The sequence below is a fragment of the Panthera leo genome, chromosome B1, assembly GCF_018350215.1.
Source record: "Panthera leo isolate Ple1 chromosome B1, P.leo_Ple1_pat1.1, whole genome shotgun sequence".
NCBI classification, from domain to species: Eukaryota; Metazoa; Chordata; class Mammalia; order Carnivora; family Felidae; genus Panthera; species Panthera leo.
This window is the reverse complement of record NC_056682.1, coordinates 7,757,786-7,777,990: the sequence shown is the minus strand read 5'-3', so window position 1 is coordinate 7,777,990 and position 20,205 is coordinate 7,757,786. Positions and strand designations below refer to the sequence as shown.

Below are 20,205 nucleotides of genomic sequence, written 5' to 3'. Positions count from 1 at the left end.
GTTTCGTGAGTTCCAGCCCTGCATCGGGCGCTAGGCTGACAGTGCAGAGCCTGCCTGGGATTCTCTCTCTCTCTCTCTCTCTCTCTCTCTCTCTGCCTCTCCCTGACTCATGCTCTCTGTCTCAAAATAAATGAATTAAAAAAAAAAAAAAGAACACTAATCTGGCATATTTAATATATGCTGGCATTTGCATTAAACTACATTTCAATCGCCAATCTCTGGGTTGGTGTAGCACAGTTTTTGTTTGCCCAGCTCACTGTTAACAATCTCCAATCTACAGGGTCACTGGAATTCTCCCCAACACCTGTGTTTTCAACCATTGTGACACTGATTTCTTTGTTAGAGGAGTAATAATATCCCCTTCTAAAGAACTAGGACCGAGAAATGGCCAATCTCTCTGAATGGTTGCATCTATACAACATAAATTTAGGAGCCGTGAGGAGACCATTTTCTGGCCACCATGTGAATTAAGGAGTAGAGAAAAGCAGGTGTTGGTTTCCAAAGATATCTGAAACAGTTTTTGCTGAGGTTGAAACACAATTGTTTCGTGAAAGAAACATTGTCTGCTAACATGGCTTTATTAAAGATTTCGGTGGGGGCGGGGGGAGATAACATTCACAAGTGTGCAGTGAGGGTACAGGAACTTGGAATTCTTTGGGATTTTTAGAACTTAAGACAGGGAGCCCACAGCCAGCCCGCTGATGCACTTATTGCTGGGAAAATAGGTGCCAGGGAACGGTCTGCTTTCCAACGGCAAATGTGTTCATTAGTCCTTCTGCATTTCATGCGTAGCCTCAGGCAGATTTTTATTTATACATGTGAGTTGCAGTTGAATTTGCTTCTAAATCATGTCTCGTGGAAGAAAAATCAAACTTTTTCATTTTTAAGGCCAGAATCAAGGGAATTAGTCATGAAATAGTAGTCTACGGGCCTAGCACAGTGCTAGACACATAGTGAGCACTAAAAAAATTAATATTCCCTGAACGACTACAATAGGGAACAGTCTTACGCTGTGAGTTGAAATGTGTCTGCCCAAAACACGTTTACTGAAGGACAAACCACGGTCTGTACAAATGTAACCTTATTTGGAAAGAGGGTCTTTGCTAATGTAATCAGTAAAGAGGGAGTTCAACTGGTTGAGGGTAGACCCTCAATCTGCTATGACTGGTGTCCTCCAAGAAAGAAAGGAATGTGCACACAGACACACAGGGGCTAAGGCACCGTGAGAAGAAAGCAGGGGTTCGAGTGGTGCACCCATGACTCAGTGAAGGCCGACGACTGCCAGTAACCACCAGAAGCTGGGGAAAACACGTGGAACAGATTCTTTCTCAAAGACCTCAGTAGGAACCAGTCCTCCCGGCAAGTGGATATTGGCCTTCTAGCCTCCGGGCTGTGAGAATAAATTTCTGTGGGTCTGAAGCCAACCAGTTTATAATACTTTGTTACAGGGGCCATAGGAAACCAACACACCTCAGAAAGAGGCTTCACCAGTGCCTCCCTCGTATTCACGGACGGGAGACGGCAAGGACTGGTGGCCAAAGAGAACTGAGATTATTTACAGAAGAAGTACTCTGTGAACTTTAGGAAACCTTCAGAAAATCTTACCACCTATATTTCAGTAGCAATATATTATCCAGTAAGTATGTTTACTCATCTGTCAATCCCTCCATTGACATGGAGAATCTCCCTTCCACTGTCTTTCTCAGATGCCAGGTCAAACAGAAGAACACCAAGTGACTTGTAACCAATTCATTTAATTTACAGCATTAGCATACATAAAACTCAGCTGTTTTTAAAGACAACCTAAGACTAGAAAATTTCAAAAGCTACTATTTATATATTGCTTCCATTTTAACATATTTTAAAACATCTATTTGGACACAGACTCTGTGCTTACCTCTGCATTAACTTCTTCCAGTATTTCATAGACACCCCCGGTGCGACTGACAAGGCCTTGTCCCACTAGAACAGAAAACGAGAAAGGCAAAGTGTATTTTGACTGTACTAACTCTTAACTTTTTTTTTTTTTTTAACGAACTCACATTTTTAATACGAGTTTTTCGTGTGTTTTTAGGGTGTTTAGATTTCCAGGAATATTTCTGAATTCTATCCCACTCCACAGAGTATAAATATTACATTTTAAAATAAAGTAAAATATGTAAATTGTATTATTCAGCAACGAAAATCCCAAACCTAGACAGGGGGCAGTGGGAGGGGAGAGGAATAGTACTACCTAAGTGTGTAGTTTAAAAAACATAGTAACTCCCCTTCTGACACAACACCAGAGTAATCTGTTCTATGGTAATCTGTGTCCTATGTTCAAAATAATACATACTGAAATTCTTCTGTTTAAAAAATATGACATTTATTTCTATTTTTATTCTTTGTTTTTTCACAAATTTTATTTATTGTCATATCTTTCTTTATAGTTGATAAACTGATCTTCGTATTTTATTTTAATTTTTTTTAACGTTTATTCATTTTTGAGAGATGGAGACAGAGCACGAGTGGGTGAGGGGCAGAGAGAGAGGGAGACACAGACTCCGAAGCAGGCTCCAGGCTCTGAGCTGGCAGCACAGAGCCCGTCACGGGGCTCTAGGTCACGAAGCTTGAGATTGTGACCTGAGCTGAAGTCGGACACTTAACCAACTGAGCCACCCAGGCATCCCTGATCTTCATATTCTAAAAATTAGACTGTTAGTAAAGATCATTGTTCAATCAAGGCAAGTGAGACAATTATACGGAAAACATAGACTTCACTGAACTCATGTCTACAAGGGAAGTGAGGGTGAAGAATTCTGAATATCACAACATGGATCTAAACTTCATTTTAATTAAGGTTCTCCCAAACAGTAGAATTCTACTACAATTACGGCTAGAAGATTCGTAATTAGCCTGAAAATAATAGGTTAAATTTTAAATAGGTAAATGTTTTTTGTTTTTATTTAAATTCCAGTTAGTTAACATAGAGTATAAAGTTAGTTTTGGGTGTACAAAATGGCAACTTTTTAATACTACATTATTTGTAGTCGTGTTTCCTTTTTATTTAAGTTTATTTTTATTTATTTTGAGAGAGAGCAAGCGGGGATGGACAGAGAGAGGAAGAGAGAGACAAAATACCAAGCAGGCTCCACACTATCAGTGCAGAGCCAGAATGGGGGCTCAAAACTCATGAACCATGAGATCACGACCTGAGCTAAGTCAAGAGTCAGACGCTTAACTGACTGAGTCACCCAGGAACCCCTGTCGTCATGTTACCTTTTTAGAAAAATGTAACCTAAATTATGCTTTTAGGGAAAATTTGTCTTTATTATAGTAGAGGCAAATGCAAGAAACAAGTTAAAATGTAGATTGAATGAACTTTGAAATCATCAAGCCTTTTCTATAAAAACATGTCCTGTAAGTGGAGAGATTAACTGTTTTCCTAATCTCACAGAATTAATCTCAAAGAATCAGAAACTACAGAAGAAGGATATCGTGAAGCGCTCCAAAGACGTCTGTATTTCTTAAGGATTGGAAGGACAGTGTTTTGGATCGTTAAGAACACTGATGACCTTGCACGACAAAATTCTCAAGCTCCACAAGTGGACACTGTGAAAGTATCTTTAAATGTGAATTCAATATAGCTTTAAAAAATATATACCCAAATATAAAACTCAGGAAGATGAAGAATTAGTATTCTACCAAAATTTATTTATTCTTTTTCTTCTTGAATTTGATCCATACTCTAACAGTGTCTTGCTAGAAAGGTAACCTTTAAGCCAAACCTCTATTTCTTTAGAAGTAAAATTTTTATACTGCTCCTGAACACTTTATAGTTTGCAATGTGTTTTCAGTAACATTTTAAAGTGACATTTTGTTTTAGGTCAAGCAGTAATTATTTGTTTCTAGTGTATAGGGGAATAAAAAGGTGAGTTAAATTTAATTTTGATATATTTTAATGTAACTTTATTGTTCACTTTTACTTTATATTATTTAATAGTACACTTAATAGTATTTTGTAATTATAAAATAACTAACTTAGAGCTTTTCATCAACTATGAAATGAATCCCTGCCATTTTTTTTGGAGGGGGGAGGGTTGGGAGAATTTTTGTTGAACAATGTAGACATTCAGAAAAACAAAAAGCTCCATAAATTTTCACAAACTGAAAACAATCAAGTAACCACATCCAGATCAAGAAACAGAAACCCCTTCTCCTTCTTGTCTTAGTTTGTTTGCCACCCACTTTGCAAAAATAACCACTACCCTAACTTTAATAGGATAGATTTATCTTAACCTTTTTCTTGAAAACTCTGTTTTGCTGAATCAGTCCTCTAACTCAGGATGTGCCCTAGGACCTAATTCACCAGAAAATCCTCAGTGACAACCCTTCTTGTGGCCAGTGTGGGGTTTAGTCACAACAAATCGTATTAGCGAGGGGAGCCCAATGTGAGCAAATTAGCCAACATGGGGTATTTTTTAGATATCAAAGGGAATCAAAGATCCTCCCCCAGGGCAGTGGTTCTCAGGCTTCAGGCATGTGAATAACCTGGAGGGCTTATAAAAGTACAGGTCGTTGGGCTACATCCCTGGAGTTGCTGATTGTGTAGGTGTGGGCTGGGAAATGCACGTCTAACCCGTTCCCGAGTTAATGCTGATGCTGCTGGCCTGGGAAATCTCACTCTGGTAAGTACTGTTCTCAGGCACACTACCTGAGATAAGCTTAATATTTAGTCTTCCACCAATACTTACAATACTTTGTTAAACTCATTGATTTTAGCACATTACCTCTCCAAGTTCAACCATAAGTTCACAGTATCTCTGAATTTGTCCTAATCTCAAATGTATTTCTGCAGCCTCCTTCAGTCTTTCCTCTTTAGTGGGCACACCAATACCACCACCAAATTTAGACATCTTGACTGTTGTTAATTCTTGGGCTTCAGACTGGTTAAAAAGAAAACAAAATGTTCTAAATTTTGTTACACAAGAGCTGGTGACAAAAGATGATTATAAAAGCATTACATGGGCACAGATTTTAAAAGCAGATAGCAATGGAAATTAGGTATTTTTAAAAATCAATACTTTTTCTCTATAAAACATGATACCTCTTTCACCTTAATATTTTGATGTGTGTGGGGAGTAAAGAGTAGATGTGTCTGGTATGGGGTAGAGAAAGGCTAAATCCCACTGTCCTTAAAACTTAGCAGCTGTTATGGTTAGATACAAGTCCAGGGGCCAAAAAGTAGTGAATGATAGAGTGATATGTAACTGGTGAAAACATATATGAAAACTCTCAAAAATTAAAAGTGACAGGCTCACTCTCTAGGCTCTCCTACTGTCAGGTGGTAAGAGTTGTAGTGGGTAGGTGTTGTTTGTGATCAAGGCGCTCCTTTATGAAAATAACTGTTCCGTATGACCTTTCCATCCACATCTCTGGAATGGTTCTCCTCACCGACAGTTGAGTTAACCGCGGATATTTCATTGCAAATAGAAAAGCTATTTCCTCTTTCAGGTCCCAGGAGTGGTCTGTTTGTATGGTATATCACTCCAGGGATAAGGTCACTGATAATTTCGAAATGAAATTCATTAAGAGCTATAATATGGCCAGTTTTGATAAAACGTATCCGAGAATACAGCGTATTCAGCCTCTGAGACTAAAATCAGAGGGGTCCACACGTCATGGTCACCTGGTAATAGGGTAAGGGTAACACCACTTCAGGTGGTGCCAAGTGACTTTGAAGAATTACACGAGATTCAACCTATAGAAACCGTGGCTGCCTTAATCTGGTCTCAAATAATTCATATTCTCATGATCGGTTTTTACTATTTATGTTCTTAGTGGTTACTCATTTTACTTTACTAACTCTAATTATGTAAATTTTGAAAAATAATGTTTATATTTCAACAGTGAAAGGCAAAAATAATTTGGGCTTGAGTACATGATCCTGACATACATACTTACCGTTCTAAATTTAATCAGATGTTTCAAATGCATTATTCCTTTACAGTAGTTCTGAGGGAGCAAGCTATCGTCCTGTCCTTTTACCACAGCAACTAAGTTCCATAAGTTGTCACTGCCACCTGGAGGCTAAAAGGTTGATACAGAAAAACCAAAGATACAAGGATGAATTAAAAACCACACGGAACTTTGCATCTTCACAAACACAATGAAGGCATATTTAAATTGAAAGATTAACAAAATTATAACTATGATTTATCTCATTTATTGTTTCTGGTTTCCATTTGTTTTCTTACTCTGTACGAGCTATGTTCAGAGGGACCCACTGAGTTGGGATGATATGAGCAAATACGTGATAACTTGAGGACAATAGTTGTCATGACTCCTTTAGACTACAGGGAAAATGTTCACCTAATTCCTATAATACTCACTGATAAACACTCTGAAAACCATCTTAGCTTCTTTGCTCGAGGATTACCAGTTAGCTTCTCTATTTCGTGTTTAATATCTCTTGATACTTTACCACACAATAGAGGGGGAGTGCCTTGTTCCACAGCATGATCTAAAGAACAGACATAATTCAGTGAGAAAGGATTGCTTAGAAGATAGTATTGAAAAAATAAAATCTAATGCATGCATGTTGGCAATACCAATGTTCCCGATAATTTCTTCCCAAGATCTGTCTGCCAGAATATTTATTGGTAAAGGAGCGATTAAAGGTGTTAATGACCAGAGTCTCACTGTAGAGTCACGGGAACAAGATGCCATGGTGAAGGGGCGGCTGGGATGGCATGTTAACCCTGATGGAAAAAAAGAAACCTACTTTAACTAAAGTAAACACTGAAAAATGCTTTTCATCTGTATGTATCTCATAAAACTTCTACAGAATTGAAGTTATAAAGGAGTGTTTTAAGACAGCATTTCTATTTTGGCTGAAAATGATACAAGAATATAAGAAATTATTTAGCATAGTCTATTAATATGGATACAAAATTGAATAATGATTAGCAAATGGTCCTGGATGAAAATGTTGAAATTACATTTCGGGTGGTTCAGCAGCAAGCATATTATCACGCCAATGGAGTACATGGTAATGGTAATGGTAATGGTAATGGTAATGGTAGATGGACGGAAGTTCCAACTGCAAGAAGGAACAGTTGGGACCTTCCAGTTAACAACATCCAGAAACAGTATCTCTCCCACACTCAGCCCCACTGCTTCAACTAAAAGTCCACTGATATGACATATATGGACACAAGTGGCTAGAATTCGGTACCTTTCTCTAAGGAACCATTTTTTCATCAAAGTTTGGGTTTACAAATGAAAGTGACATGCAAAAGAACAGAAATCTGGTTTCCATACCCAGCTCAATTATATTTATTGACTTAGTATCACATTAAAATATAAAATATTGTCCTAAATATCCAAGAGTAAAGGCAGAAGAATGGTTTGGTAAGTTCTATCTACTTAATCAATGATTCCCTGTTTCACAACTTCTTTATGAAGAGATGGTAAAGGAAGGGAGAAAAATCCAAGCCATATGTGTGTGCGTGTGTCTGTGTGCACAGAAACACAAATAATTTCTCATGATGTTTTGGATTATCTTGTGTATTCTGACATTTCAATAACAAACAAGTACAATTTCTAGTAAGAAAAATGTTATTTTAAAATGAAGCACTGTAAGCCTTATTCAAAAAATATTGCTTTTCTCAGAAATTATAACCATCAGTAATACAACAAAATTTGAAAGTACATGAAAAACACATTACCATATACATCTGCACCGTGATCATAAACAGTATCCAAACAAGTTCCTTCTCGAGTGTCCCATACTTTTATAGTGTAGTCCCAGCTGCCAGACAGGAGAAGGTAAGGGATCTCAGTATTCCACATTAATCCCCTCACAGGTGCAGTGTGGCCACTAAGAATGTTTATGCAAGCATCCTGAGTATAATCCCAGATTCGAACAGAACTGAAAACAGAATATTATGTATATGATACCATTCAAGTTATAACTTATCTAAAGTACTGACACACTCTTAGTGGAGTACAATTATTTCTCCGTAAACCGGAAAAGCTTTTTAGTTTGAAGTTCTACTACAATTCTTTTCATCATGGAAATGAACAAATAATTAGGCTAGAGCTAGCCTACTTCAACATATTTTTCCTTACTTTAACTGTTCCTTTACTACTGATACTAAATATACTACTCCAGTTTATATACTTAAAACATTTCTTTCTTCAAGAGAAATATCCAGAACAGATAAAGCCAAAAGAAAAATATGACTAATAATACATATAAAATAATCTAACAGCCCTCACATTATTTGTACATCATGAAAATATAGCATGTTTGATGATGGGTATTATTTGAACAAGCAATTCATCTTAATGCTCTTATCAAAGAGTAAATCATTCCTTCATGTTTTGGTCAATAAAATAAGTGGCTTAGTCAGTGTGCAATCAGTCTAAAATCAAGTACAAAATTCAAACATAACTGAATTCATGACATTACTTGAATCTACCCATTGTACAAAGTAAAGAAGACACATTATATAATTTTATTTAAGGCATATTTATTTTTGCTTTCTATTATAAAGACTTCCTTTTTCTTCCCCTTACCCTAGTACAGGACAATGTGTCCAGGCATATCATAACCTAACTTTGTGCTAATCTCTTATGCTACCATTTAAGTTATTTTTGGTTGATATCACTCTTTCATAAATAAGATTATGCTGAAGTGAGTTGTATCAAAATAATTTATTCTAAGAGGCATTCCCTAGAACAGGTATTGCTTTATGACATAATTTAGATTAGGCAAACATTAGGCTAATTATATTTGGTAGCCAAACACAAAAAGAGTTTGATATACCCCACTGCACATAAGCATTATTTACAGGTGCCAACAGCATGCTATCACCTATATGACTACTAACGGGATCAATAACCTGAATTTACAAGACTTTCAAGTTTCATTATCATAAATAAGTAAAATGCTTACTACTACCTTTCTGACAAATATTTCTTAGACAATGGTTGAAGATTACACTTTTTTCCATGTACCCATAGAATTTAGACACTGAAGTCTATGTTAACAGACTTACCATAAAGTCAACTCCTTCACTTTGACATTATAACCTTACTTTAAGTGACATTTCCAGTGAAAACCCACAGAAACTTCACATTGTTTTTCTTATGAAATTTGGATGGATGCCAAAATTTCAAGATGAAAATAATTATTCAATATTAAACCTGTGGTGACTGTATACAGATTTCTATCTGCCTAAAGATTTTTTTTTACCCTAATTACTAATCATATTAAAATCTTGTATTAAAATAGGGACCAAGCTGTACTATGCAAATCTATCCCGTTTGAATATAAAACATAGAAAAGATTTCAAGAACTTTTTCACAAACCCCCCCAAAAAATGTTAAATCACTCTCATTTCTAAACACATTCTGTTCACGCTAAAATACAAGATCATCTTCTTTTTTCTTTTCCTAATGAAAACAGAGTACAGCTGTTTTCCATATTAAATATTGGGTCATTATTTTAAAAAATTCTTGTGTTTTACAGAGATTTATTTGCTTTGGATCTTTTTTCTCTTTCCGAACTGATCCTTTAAAAATTTTGTTTCTGTTAACTTTGTCTCTAATAAGATAGAAATAAGCATCCATAGTAAACAAAACAAGTTAAGGAAATAGAAATCATGAATATGATGACAACTTAAGTGTGGCAAAATTTAATTTACTTTTGGCCAAATGCAATTAGGTAAGTGTTAACTGCCTGTGTGTACTTGTTACATATTTTCACCCAAAAGCTGGATCACACGAATATGTACATTTCTAGAAAATTATAAGCTTATGATTTTAAGGACTAATAAATTAAAATCCAAAACTACATACCCGTCATCAGAGCCACTGCAAAGAATTCCCTCCCGCAGAGGAGACCATCTAACATGGAACACTTTGGCAGTGTGCCCACTAAAGACTTTCAGCGGTTGATCAGAGCTGGTGGCTACGTAATAGACACGAACATTTTTATCTTCACAGCCAGTGGCTATCATGTCTCTGGAATATCATCAGTGGCACATGAAAATATGAAAAAAGTTGATATTATTTGTTACTGATAATTTTAAAATGTATTACAGTTCTAATTTCTGAAACTAGAATTTTTTGCTTCCTTAACGTAGTTAGAAAACTCACAGAAGTAAAACCATTATTTCCAGAAACTGCCATAGTGTGAAGGGTTTCCTTATATTCCCTTTTAATTGGTTGAATTTTTATTTTTAATCTTAGATCAGAGATCATGGAATCTGTATTTCTATAAGGTCTTTTTTTAAATGTCCAGGTTCATAACTTGGTGAATATTTCTCCTACCTTTATATTTCATAGCTATTGGGTCTTGACGAGGGTCCGCAATGGTGAGTAACTGAGATTTGCCTCCTTGCTGGTAAGCAAATTATTAATCATAGAAATTTTTCTGTGGCACGAGTACAAATAGCAATGCTTCCCCTAAAGGATGCTGGGAAAGCTCCCTGCAGACAAGGCTGTCCCAGCCGACGAAAGTTACAGTCCTGGGTTGCCAATTCTCTTTGGTGGCTACTCCAGTAGGAGATGCTTTAACTGTTCCCACTAAGGATCCTCTGGAAACATAATACGTGGATCTGATCTTTTCATGATATTCGCTTGTTATTCTCAAGAGAGTAAACTAAGCAACCATTTATACCCTAGTGTCATACTTGGAATACTGTTCCAAATGGAGTTAGGGCACTAACTCCAGCACTAACAGGGTGGAACTGTGGAAATCACTAATGATCATTAATGATCATACCAACAGCCCCCACACTCTAAACGTAAAGAGAGGAAGTTACACATTTGGACCCAACTGTCATCACAACCTTCCTTCAAATTGTTGATTTTTGTCATACGGGTCATAATACTTATATTTACTTAAGCCCACATCCAGAAATACACCAGTTTGCAACTGGCATGCCCATCTCTAAATGTGCATTATCACATCTGCCTAAGTCCCACTGATAAATGGGCCAGGTTCTACACATGGGGAAATACACTTTGTGTAATGCAAATATTTACATGTATACGTGAGTACGTCTTTGTGGCTATATGTATGTGGATACATAAATATAAAATCTTAAAAATTAAATAATAAACATTCAAGGAATGTACAGACATCCAAATTGTAAATTCAGAGATATATTATGAATAAACTTTGTTAAGTTCAAGGTATTTTTCACTTATCTCCTAAGGTGCTACCTAAAATATGGATACTCTATTAGAACATTTTTTAAAAAGCTTTTAAAAATAAAAATGAAATTTATTAGGTACACTTGGTAGTAAGCGTGCAAGTTAAGTATAAAGGACTTTTTTTTAACCAGGAAAACATATTGCGTTAATATCTAATTTTTATTTCAACTAGTCAAACGCTTACCAACCATATAAAGCAGAGAAATACGAATGTAGAACTAGTCTATCGGTCGGATACAAGGTAATCCTATCCATTTGTATACTGAAGAAATACTTTTTAAATAGTCACTTTGTTCAAGGCAGAGTGAGGGTCAGCAGCACAGTGTTTTGCTGAGAATACGCTCCTAAAAATAGAGAACAGTTGCTGATCTCATGGAGCTTACATTTTAGAGGGTGAGACAGCCAATTTCCAACTAAAATTTAATTTTATTATGTTTTTTTAAAGATTATATATGTATATATTTATTACTCACATGGCTAATATTTGTGTGTCAAGTAGTTCCTGGTTGATTTTTTTTCATCACGAGTGTACTCTTTAACCTCCATCTCCTATTTCCCCCATCCCTTCATCCACCTTCCCTCTGATAACCATCAGTTTGTTTTCCATAGTTAAGAGTCTGTTTCTCGGTTTGCCTCTTTTCTTTCCCTTTGCTCGTTTGTTTTCTTAGATTCCACATGAGTGAGATCCTATGGTATTTGTCTTTCCCTGACTTACTTCACTTAGCATAATACCCTGTAGATCTATCCGTGTCATTGCAAATGGCAAGATTTAATTCTTTTTTATGGCTGAACAATATTCCATTGTGTACATGCCACATCTTCTTTATCGTTCATTTTAACAGGACTTGTTCTTACAACCCATGAGCACAGAATGTCCTTCCATTTCTCTGTGACATCTTCAATTTCTGTTCAAGTGTTTTACAGTTTTCAGAGTAGAGGTCTTTCCCCTTTGGTTAAATTTATTCCTAGAAATTTTTTTGGTTTTGGTGCAATTATAAGTTGGATTTTCTTAATGTCACTTTTTTTTTCATGAGAGAGAGAGAGAGAATGAGAATGAGCATGGGAGAGTGGCAGAGGGAGAGAATCCCAAGCAGGTTCCACACTAAGCATGGAGCCCAACATGGGGCTCAATCCCATGAACTGTGAGATCATGACCTGAGCCAAAATCAAGAGTCAGATGCTCAACTGACTGAGCCACCCAGGCGGCCCCTTAATTTCACTTTCTGCTGCTTCATTATTACTGTATAGGAATGCAACAGATTTTGGTATATTGATTTTTGTATCCTGCAATTCTACTGAATTCTTTTTTTCAGTTCTAATAGTTTTTTGGTGGAGCCTTAAGTGTTTTCTTTATACAGTATCATGTCATCTGGAGCTAGAGTTTTACTTCTTCCTTACCAATTAGGATGCCTTGTATTTCTTCATGTTGTCTAACTGCTGTGGCTAGGACTTCCAGTACTATGTTGAATGACAGTTGGGAGAGTGGACATTCTTGTCTTCTTCCTGACCTTAGGGGAGAAGCTCTCAGTTTTGACCACTGAGTATGATGCTAGCTGTGGGTTTTTCATATATGGCCTTTATTATGTGGAGATATGTTCTCTCTAGGCCTACTTTGCACAGGGTTATCATGAATGGATGTTGTACTTTGTCAAATGGTTTTTCTGCATCTATTGAAATGATCATATGGTTTTTATCCTTTCTCTTGATATGACATATCAATAAATTTGCGAACACTGAACCACCCTTGCATTCCAGGAATAAATCCCACTTGATCGTGGTGTATGATTTTTCTTTTTTCTTTTTTTAGAGAGAGTGAGTACATGAGTGGGGGTGAGGGGTAGGGAGAGACAGAGAAACTTAAGCAGGCTCCATGCCTAACACAGAGCCTGACACAGGGCTCGATCATGCAACCCTGAGATCACGACCTAAGGCAAAATCAAGAGTTGCATGCTTAACAGACTGAGTCAGCCAGTTTCCCCTGATTTTCAAAAAATTTTTTAAAGTTTATTTATTTGGAGGGGGAAAGAGAGAAAGAGAGACAGAGAAAGAAAAAGAGAGAGAGAGAGAGAGAGAGAGAGAGAGAGAGAGCGAGCAGGGGATGGACAGAGAGAGAGGGAGAATCCCAAGCAGGCTCTGCACTGACAGCATGTAGCCTGATGCAGCATTTGAACTCACGAACCGTGAGATCATGACCTGAGCTGAGATTGAGTCAGATGCTTAACCAACTGAACCACCCAGGTGCCCCTGAATTTTTTTTAATGTTTATTTTTGAGAGATAGAGAGAGACAATATGTGAGTACAGGAGGGGCGGGGGGGGGGGGGGGGGGAGACAAAGGATCCAAAGCAGGCTCTGCACTGACAGCAGAGAGCCCAATGTAGGGCTCAATTCACTAGCCTTGAGATCATGACCTGAGCACTTAACCAACTGAGCCACCCATGTGCTCCCAATTTTTAAAAAAATATTGTTGGATTTGGTTTGCTAATAATATTTTGTTAGATTTTTTGCATGTATATTCATGAGAGATATTGACCTGCAGTTCTCTCTCCTGTGGTGTCTTTACCTGATTTTGGTATCAGGGTGACACTGACCTCATAGAATGGATGTGAAAGTTTTCCTTTCTCTTGTATTTTTTTTGGAATAGTTTGAAGAAACAGGTACTAACTCTTTAAATGTTTGATAGAATTTGCCTGTGAAGCTGTCTGGTCTTGGACTTCTGTTTTGGGGTTTTTTGATTATTGATTCAACTTCATTGCTGGTAATTGGTCTGTTCAAATTTCATTTCTTCCTGCCTTAGTTTTGGTAGGTTTTATGTTTCTAGGAATTTATCCATTCCTTCTAAGTTGTCCAATTTGTTGGCACATAGGTTTTCATTACATTCTGTTGTAATCGTTTGTATTTCTGCGATGTTGGGTGTTAGTTCTCCTCTTTCGTTAATAATTTTATTTGGCATCTCTCTCTTTTTTTAATGAGTCTTGAATGAGGTTTACCAATTTTGTTCATCTTTTCAAAGAACCAATTCCTGTTTTCACTGATCTGTTCTGTGGGGTTTTTGTTTTTGTTTTTTTAGTTTCTATATCATTCTTTTCTTTTCTTTAAGATTTTATTTTTAAGTAATCCCTACACCCAGTGTGGGATTCGAACTCACAACCCCGAGATCAAGAGTCACATGCTCCACTGACTAAACCATCTAGGCAACCCTGTATCACTGATTTCTGCTCTACTATTTATTTAACTTTATTTGTTATAATTAATTTCATTACGTTAAGTGTTCCCAGGATATCACAGGAGAAATCTACCTAATACGGGGGTCAAAGAACACTTTTCTGTAGAAGTGGTTTGGACCTGAGAGCCAGAGCAAGGGTGGACATTACCTACATACAGTACAGATGAGCTGTACTGTATGGGTGTGGGGCTGGAAGCAAATCCTAGATAAAGGGAGACAGCATGAGGGAAAGCTGTGGCATGAAAATGAGCTGTCTCATTTTTACATTATTTCACAATATCTAAAGAAAGTCTGAATTTCTATGTATAATTTATATAGCCTAAGGAGAGGTTTGAAACGCAAGATTCTTGGAAGTGCGGTGACTTGAAGGATTGGTTTTACTAGGGGTTTGAGTTAAAAATTGGATCAATTTTTAAATCTGAGCCGACGTTCATATGGTGAATACACTAGGGTCTTAAGCAAGGATGACCGTTCAGAACTCTGCATGCGGGTTCTACGTTTGAGGAAGTCCTCCAATGCCACAGCATAGGCATGAAGTGGGCAGCGATGGAGAGTCCTGGTGGGAGAAAACCACTGGAGAGATCGCAAGTGGGTTTAGGGAAAGGGCTACCTACACCTCTGTGGAGAAGCTACATGCAGATTAGACTTGCTCTGCACTTCTTATTAGCTAGCCCTCTGCTTCTTCCTAGAGCATCAGCTGGAACAATCACAAGACCAGGCAAAACGACCATTACCTAAAAAGAGTGAGGAGTACCACCGATGGGAGTAACATTAAATTTCATGGTTACTTAAAAGCTACGAAGTTTTTACTTATCTCGAGAGCAGAATTCTTACTTGTTGTTCTGGCTCCAGTCACAACCGAACACCGCAGCGGGGTGCTTGTATCTGTGCAACACTTTACCGTCAACCGTTCGAATAATACTGAAAGCAAGTGTGACATATTAATAGAAGAAAAAACACCCTAAATACGTTATTCACAAAAACAAAGCCAGAATCGTTTAATTCAAAAGGATAGAGACCTTGTCTGCAAAGCACAGGGAACATTTAAAAGCACTGTGTAATTACCAATTATACGTATGTTTACATCGGACACTATTAATTATGGCGATCCACTTAATTTGGAGGTGATAAATTTTGATTTAGAAACTATTAGTTGAGGAAACACCTAGTTTAATACATGTATTTGAAAACAAGGATCTGACATAAGCATTTGACTTTTAGCTTCAAAATTCAGCAGTTCAAAATCTGTATTTACGGCAACCCATTTATAATGCCGGCTGCATGTACTATTGCACCAAACCCGAGACACAGAACTTATAACATTTTTCTGGCAAATTCTAATGCCAGAAAGAAGTTCTAACACCCGACTGTATCATTGCCAAAATACGATGGCTATTGATTCCATTAAAAAAAAAAAAAAAAGAAGCTGTGTATAAATTAACGTATTACAGGTTTTTCTAAGTCTCTAGAAAAAACCGTCTGAAACATCATTAGGCCAATGAAAACTTTTGGAACTACCTGGGAGTGGTGGTGATCTATGCTTACAAATGTTTAGTCACTGCCTGTGGTATTGATCAAATAAGCGGGGTCCTGACAGTGCATGGGAAAGCTAAATGTGTATCACCGAACCAAAAACCTCAGAGGCACATCTCTTGTATTTGGCTATTTATCGATTAGCAAATAGTTCTTTTCAGGGGGAAAAAGTCACTAATATTGTTATTTCTGAAACTTTTAACTTCCTGGTGAAAAGATCTTTGGTTTCCATAACAACTATCTTTTTCACTGAAAGTTAAAAATGAGGAAGAGAAAATTGGGCTGGGGATTGCAAAACCTAACAGGAGACAATGCTTACTATATTCTCAACAGCCATGTGTGTCTACACCACCTGTCAAAGATGACAATGCTTATAGCTCCACGGTAGCATCATTTGCTAACAGACATTTGTTTAACTCAAAGGCAATTCTTCCCTTCCATACATTTCTTGGAAACCTACTTCTTCCTGGGACTTAACAGAATGAAGAAAGCACATACTTCTGAAACACAGGGTCAAAGATAGTCACCTAAAAAAAGGCATCTCCCACATGTATTACTTTATTCCTCCTTGCAAAGGCTTTTCATCCTTTTATAAATAACAGCATCTACAAAAGGTGAACAAGTTTCTAGAGCACTTGTATCTCTTGAGCCACTTGTAAAACTAGAATACCATTCCCTTATAAATGTGGTGAGGATTATTTAGGCTCTTAGTGAGAAGTCCTTCAAGTTTCTTTGAGGCAATTCACAGTATTTTAGTTATATCTCAGGTGGTAGTTCCATTTAGAAAGGAATTATTGCTTTATGTGTTTTAAACATCACCGCACTCCTATTCCTAATACAGTAAAGCAACACAGCATGTGCCTAGATGGGTTTACATATATTTAGGATAGTTGCTAGCGCTGTACAAATGGGATCTCACCGACTGTTTTAATGTATGCGCTAACACGATACAATTGGTATTATCAAACGTATCTTTTATAAACAGGATAACTTCATACACAGTACTTACCAGAAACCGTCACCACTGCAGGTGGCTATTCTTTTGGAATCTTTATGACTCCAGGCAACGCAGAATATTCCGTTTTTTCCATGCTTCAAAAAATGCAAAATACCTATCAATAAAAAATAATTCACCCCTTTTTTCTCATATTTATTTACTTCTTGTATTGCTTCTCTATTAGGAAGTTACTCTAGATGACGCTAACAGAGGCATTATTGTCAACAGCAGAAAGCTAGGTATATGCTTTTAAAATGAATAAAGCTATCACACTTAAGAAACAAAACCTCTGTCTTGACATATAAATTGAGTGGCTCTACTCATTTTTTGCAGACACTGGCATAGAGCCAGAATCTGCTTCCTCGGCCATCTGTAGAATAAAGCTCTGCTTAATGCCTTTCCCCGAAGTGCCACTCGACACGAAGACGGTTATCTATCTGCTTCCTAACGCAGGGCTACAACTGCAGTGTATGAAATACTGCAAGAAATTGTTATTAGTGACTGTTCTTCTAAAGTTTGAAGTTTTATTTTTATAGAAACAAAGGAGAATGGATTTAAGGTTATTCCTGTAACAAATCACTCTATGTTGACCTGTTCCTCTACATCCTTGGACTGGGGAAGGGGTAGGGACAGAGTCACAGGTAGTATGATAAAGATTTTTAAAACCACAAGGAATATATTATTCATGGGAACATCATTCATCAACAGGGATATGGGTGAATAAAAGTTGCAATCAATCCATTTCCAACTTTTATTTAACTTTAAGTTCAACTGTGGCTGCTGCTAGGGAGAGACTAAAGTAACTTCTTACCCTGAGTTTTAAGACTCCTTTACTAAAATGGTCTCTAGTTGGCTCTTTTTTCCTCTTTGGGGGTTGAGGTAGGCAGCTGTGTAACGACGGGTACAAAAATGGAGGTGGTCTCTATACTCATGTAGTTGAAGGAGTGGAGGCCTTCCGTCAGCCTTGTTTGTCCCAAGGAAAGTGCACTTATGGCTTGAAGACCGTACCTAACTCGGTTAATTAAAGCTGGCATTGTCCCATATTTATCATCCTAGAGGGAGGCACTTTTTAGATCAGTCTCGACTATGCTACTGAATGCCGGGAGTCTTCCCGTATGCACATGAGAGACGGCCCCGATGCCACGATGCAGGGCTGCTGGAGGCCGGACGGGCCGCGGTGGCACTGATGGACACATATTTGAGGTCACAGATGCCAAGATGCTATAAGAAGAGATCAACAGGACTGACACCTAAGGATAACATTTTTCAATTAAGGCCAAAAGTTTCTTTCTCGGGTTCTTCTTTTCTTTTTACATGACCACTAAGGGATAGGTAGTGTTCTTGGTGGGAGGGAAGAAGGCAGGTTGGGGGCACAGCTGAAAGGGAAGTATTGTTATGCAGAGAAAGGGAGGGACGTAACTACATGGTCCTTCCTCAAGGCTTCATCTTTGCTTACAGGCGGTGGGTAACCTTTCCCTAATACGCTGCATTTGCCGCATTACTTTAGTGTCCCCTAGAACATCGAAGCTGTTTAACCCTTGTGGGAATATCAGGTTTTGTGCAAGTGGTTTGAAAGCCTGAAGTATAAACCATTTTCAAATAAATTATATATTCAATAAACTTCAATAGCAATCATTTGAAATGACTGAAATTTTGAAATGGTGAGAGATGCTTTTCCTATTTCCCTTGATTCATACCTAACACATTCTAACAAGATCATGTGGTTCCCAAATATCAGCGGTACTCTGTAGAATACGGGCTGGCAATTTAACTCCAGGCAGAAGTCAAGCACGATCTGAGACGCTGCAAGCAGGAAGAGGGGAGGTTTTCGTGCTTGCCGTGGAACAACAGAATTTGAGAAGTGGAAGGAAATCCAAGAAACCGTATAATCCAACTTCACCATCTCACAGGCGAAGAACCCAGTTCAAGACATTAAATGACTCTGCCGGTGTCAGAAGCTGGTTAGTAACAGAATTCAGGCCATAATTTCGAACTTGTTCTGAGTTCGGTCTTTTGACAACCAATTGAGTATCTGCCTAGAAAATTCTGTGGAGGAGGATTCAGAATTCCTTTGAATCTCTAGGGGCGCCTGGTGGCTCAGTCAGTTGAGCGACCGACTTTGGCTCGGGTCATGATCTCACGGTTTTTGAGTTCGAGTCCCGCGTCAGGCTCTGTGCCGACAGCTCAGAGGATGCAGCCTGTTTCTGACTCTGTGTCTCCCTGTCTCTCTGACCCTCCCCCACTCATGCTCTGTCCCTCTCTCAGAAATAAACATAAAAAAAAAAAAAAAGAATTCCTTTGAATCTCTAATGCAATTTTAGGAGAATTTTTATATCTTAGACCCATCTACATTTTTCAGAGTTCATTTCAACATGTGTATGTTCTCTTGGATTTTTTTCTAAGGGACAGAACATAATGTCACCTGGTGATTATTAAATTAAGAGAGAAAAGCATTTACAAAACATGAGGCAGTATAAGCCATCATACTACTCAGCTAGCAAAAAATAAACCTTACCTCATTAAATCGCTGTACCATTTTGCCCCTTTTCACATCCCAAATAAAAGCACCATTTCGGGACGTTGCACCAGCAATGCAGTTTAAGTCACCTTAGGAAACAATTGGTTAGACATGATACGAAATGTTTGACACATACGTATTTCTTTTCAAAAAGTAATTTTTGAAAAAGTAAGACTTGTACTTTGTATTAACAGTTCTTTTTAAATGTTTTATAATGGAAATTATGAAGTATATGCCAACAGAGAAGAGTATAATGAACGTAACCATCCCAGAGTTTCAACAATTACCAAACCACCATCAATCTTGTTTTGTCCATAGTCCCTCCTGGGTTGCATGGGAACAAATCTCTGACATTGTATCATTTCATCAGTAAATACCTCAGTATGGATGTCTAAGAGACTCTTTCGTTGACATGAACAAACTATCACAATCACAAATATAAAAACTATCAATAATTGCTCAATATTATCACATTTCCTGTCAGTGCTTACATTTATCTTTATCTTACACCTAGTTAATTTTGGGGGAGGGGTTAGGAAAGCATTTCTGTAGGGAGAATCATAGAAAAAATAAAAAAACATAAACTATGTTTTTAAGAAATAAAAAATCTGTGAAAATCAAACTGCTGCTAAGTTAGGAAATGGTCTAGGACTTAAGTATTTTTTGCAAGGCAGACAAAGAGAGACTTTGTCCATTAAAAGAAAGGAAGAGTTGCCATGTGCTAC

The 20,205-nt window shown here is 37.5% G+C and overlaps 1 protein-coding gene across 1 annotated transcript in view; it reads right to left on the bottom strand.

Annotated features, from left to right (window-relative positions):
- The window catches only part of WDR17 (WD repeat domain 17), a 106,386-nt gene that overhangs the window by 20,951 nt on the left and 65,230 nt on the right, over window positions 1–20,205 (bottom strand). The window contains exons 9-18 of the mRNA XM_042934208.1: window positions 19,478–19,569; window positions 16,975–17,057; window positions 15,267–15,353; window positions 9,847–10,011; window positions 7,710–7,912; window positions 6,591–6,740; window positions 6,372–6,502; window positions 5,944–6,069; window positions 4,770–4,925; window positions 1,898–1,962 (exon numbers count right to left, since the gene is read on the bottom strand). Of these exons, the coding sequence (XP_042790142.1) occupies window positions 1,898–1,962; window positions 4,770–4,925; window positions 5,944–6,069; window positions 6,372–6,502; window positions 6,591–6,740; window positions 7,710–7,912; window positions 9,847–10,011; window positions 15,267–15,353; window positions 16,975–17,057; window positions 19,478–19,569 (1,258 nt within the window). The remainder of the gene's footprint in view (window positions 1–1,897; window positions 1,963–4,769; window positions 4,926–5,943; window positions 6,070–6,371; window positions 6,503–6,590; window positions 6,741–7,709; window positions 7,913–9,846; window positions 10,012–15,266; window positions 15,354–16,974; window positions 17,058–19,477; window positions 19,570–20,205) is intronic.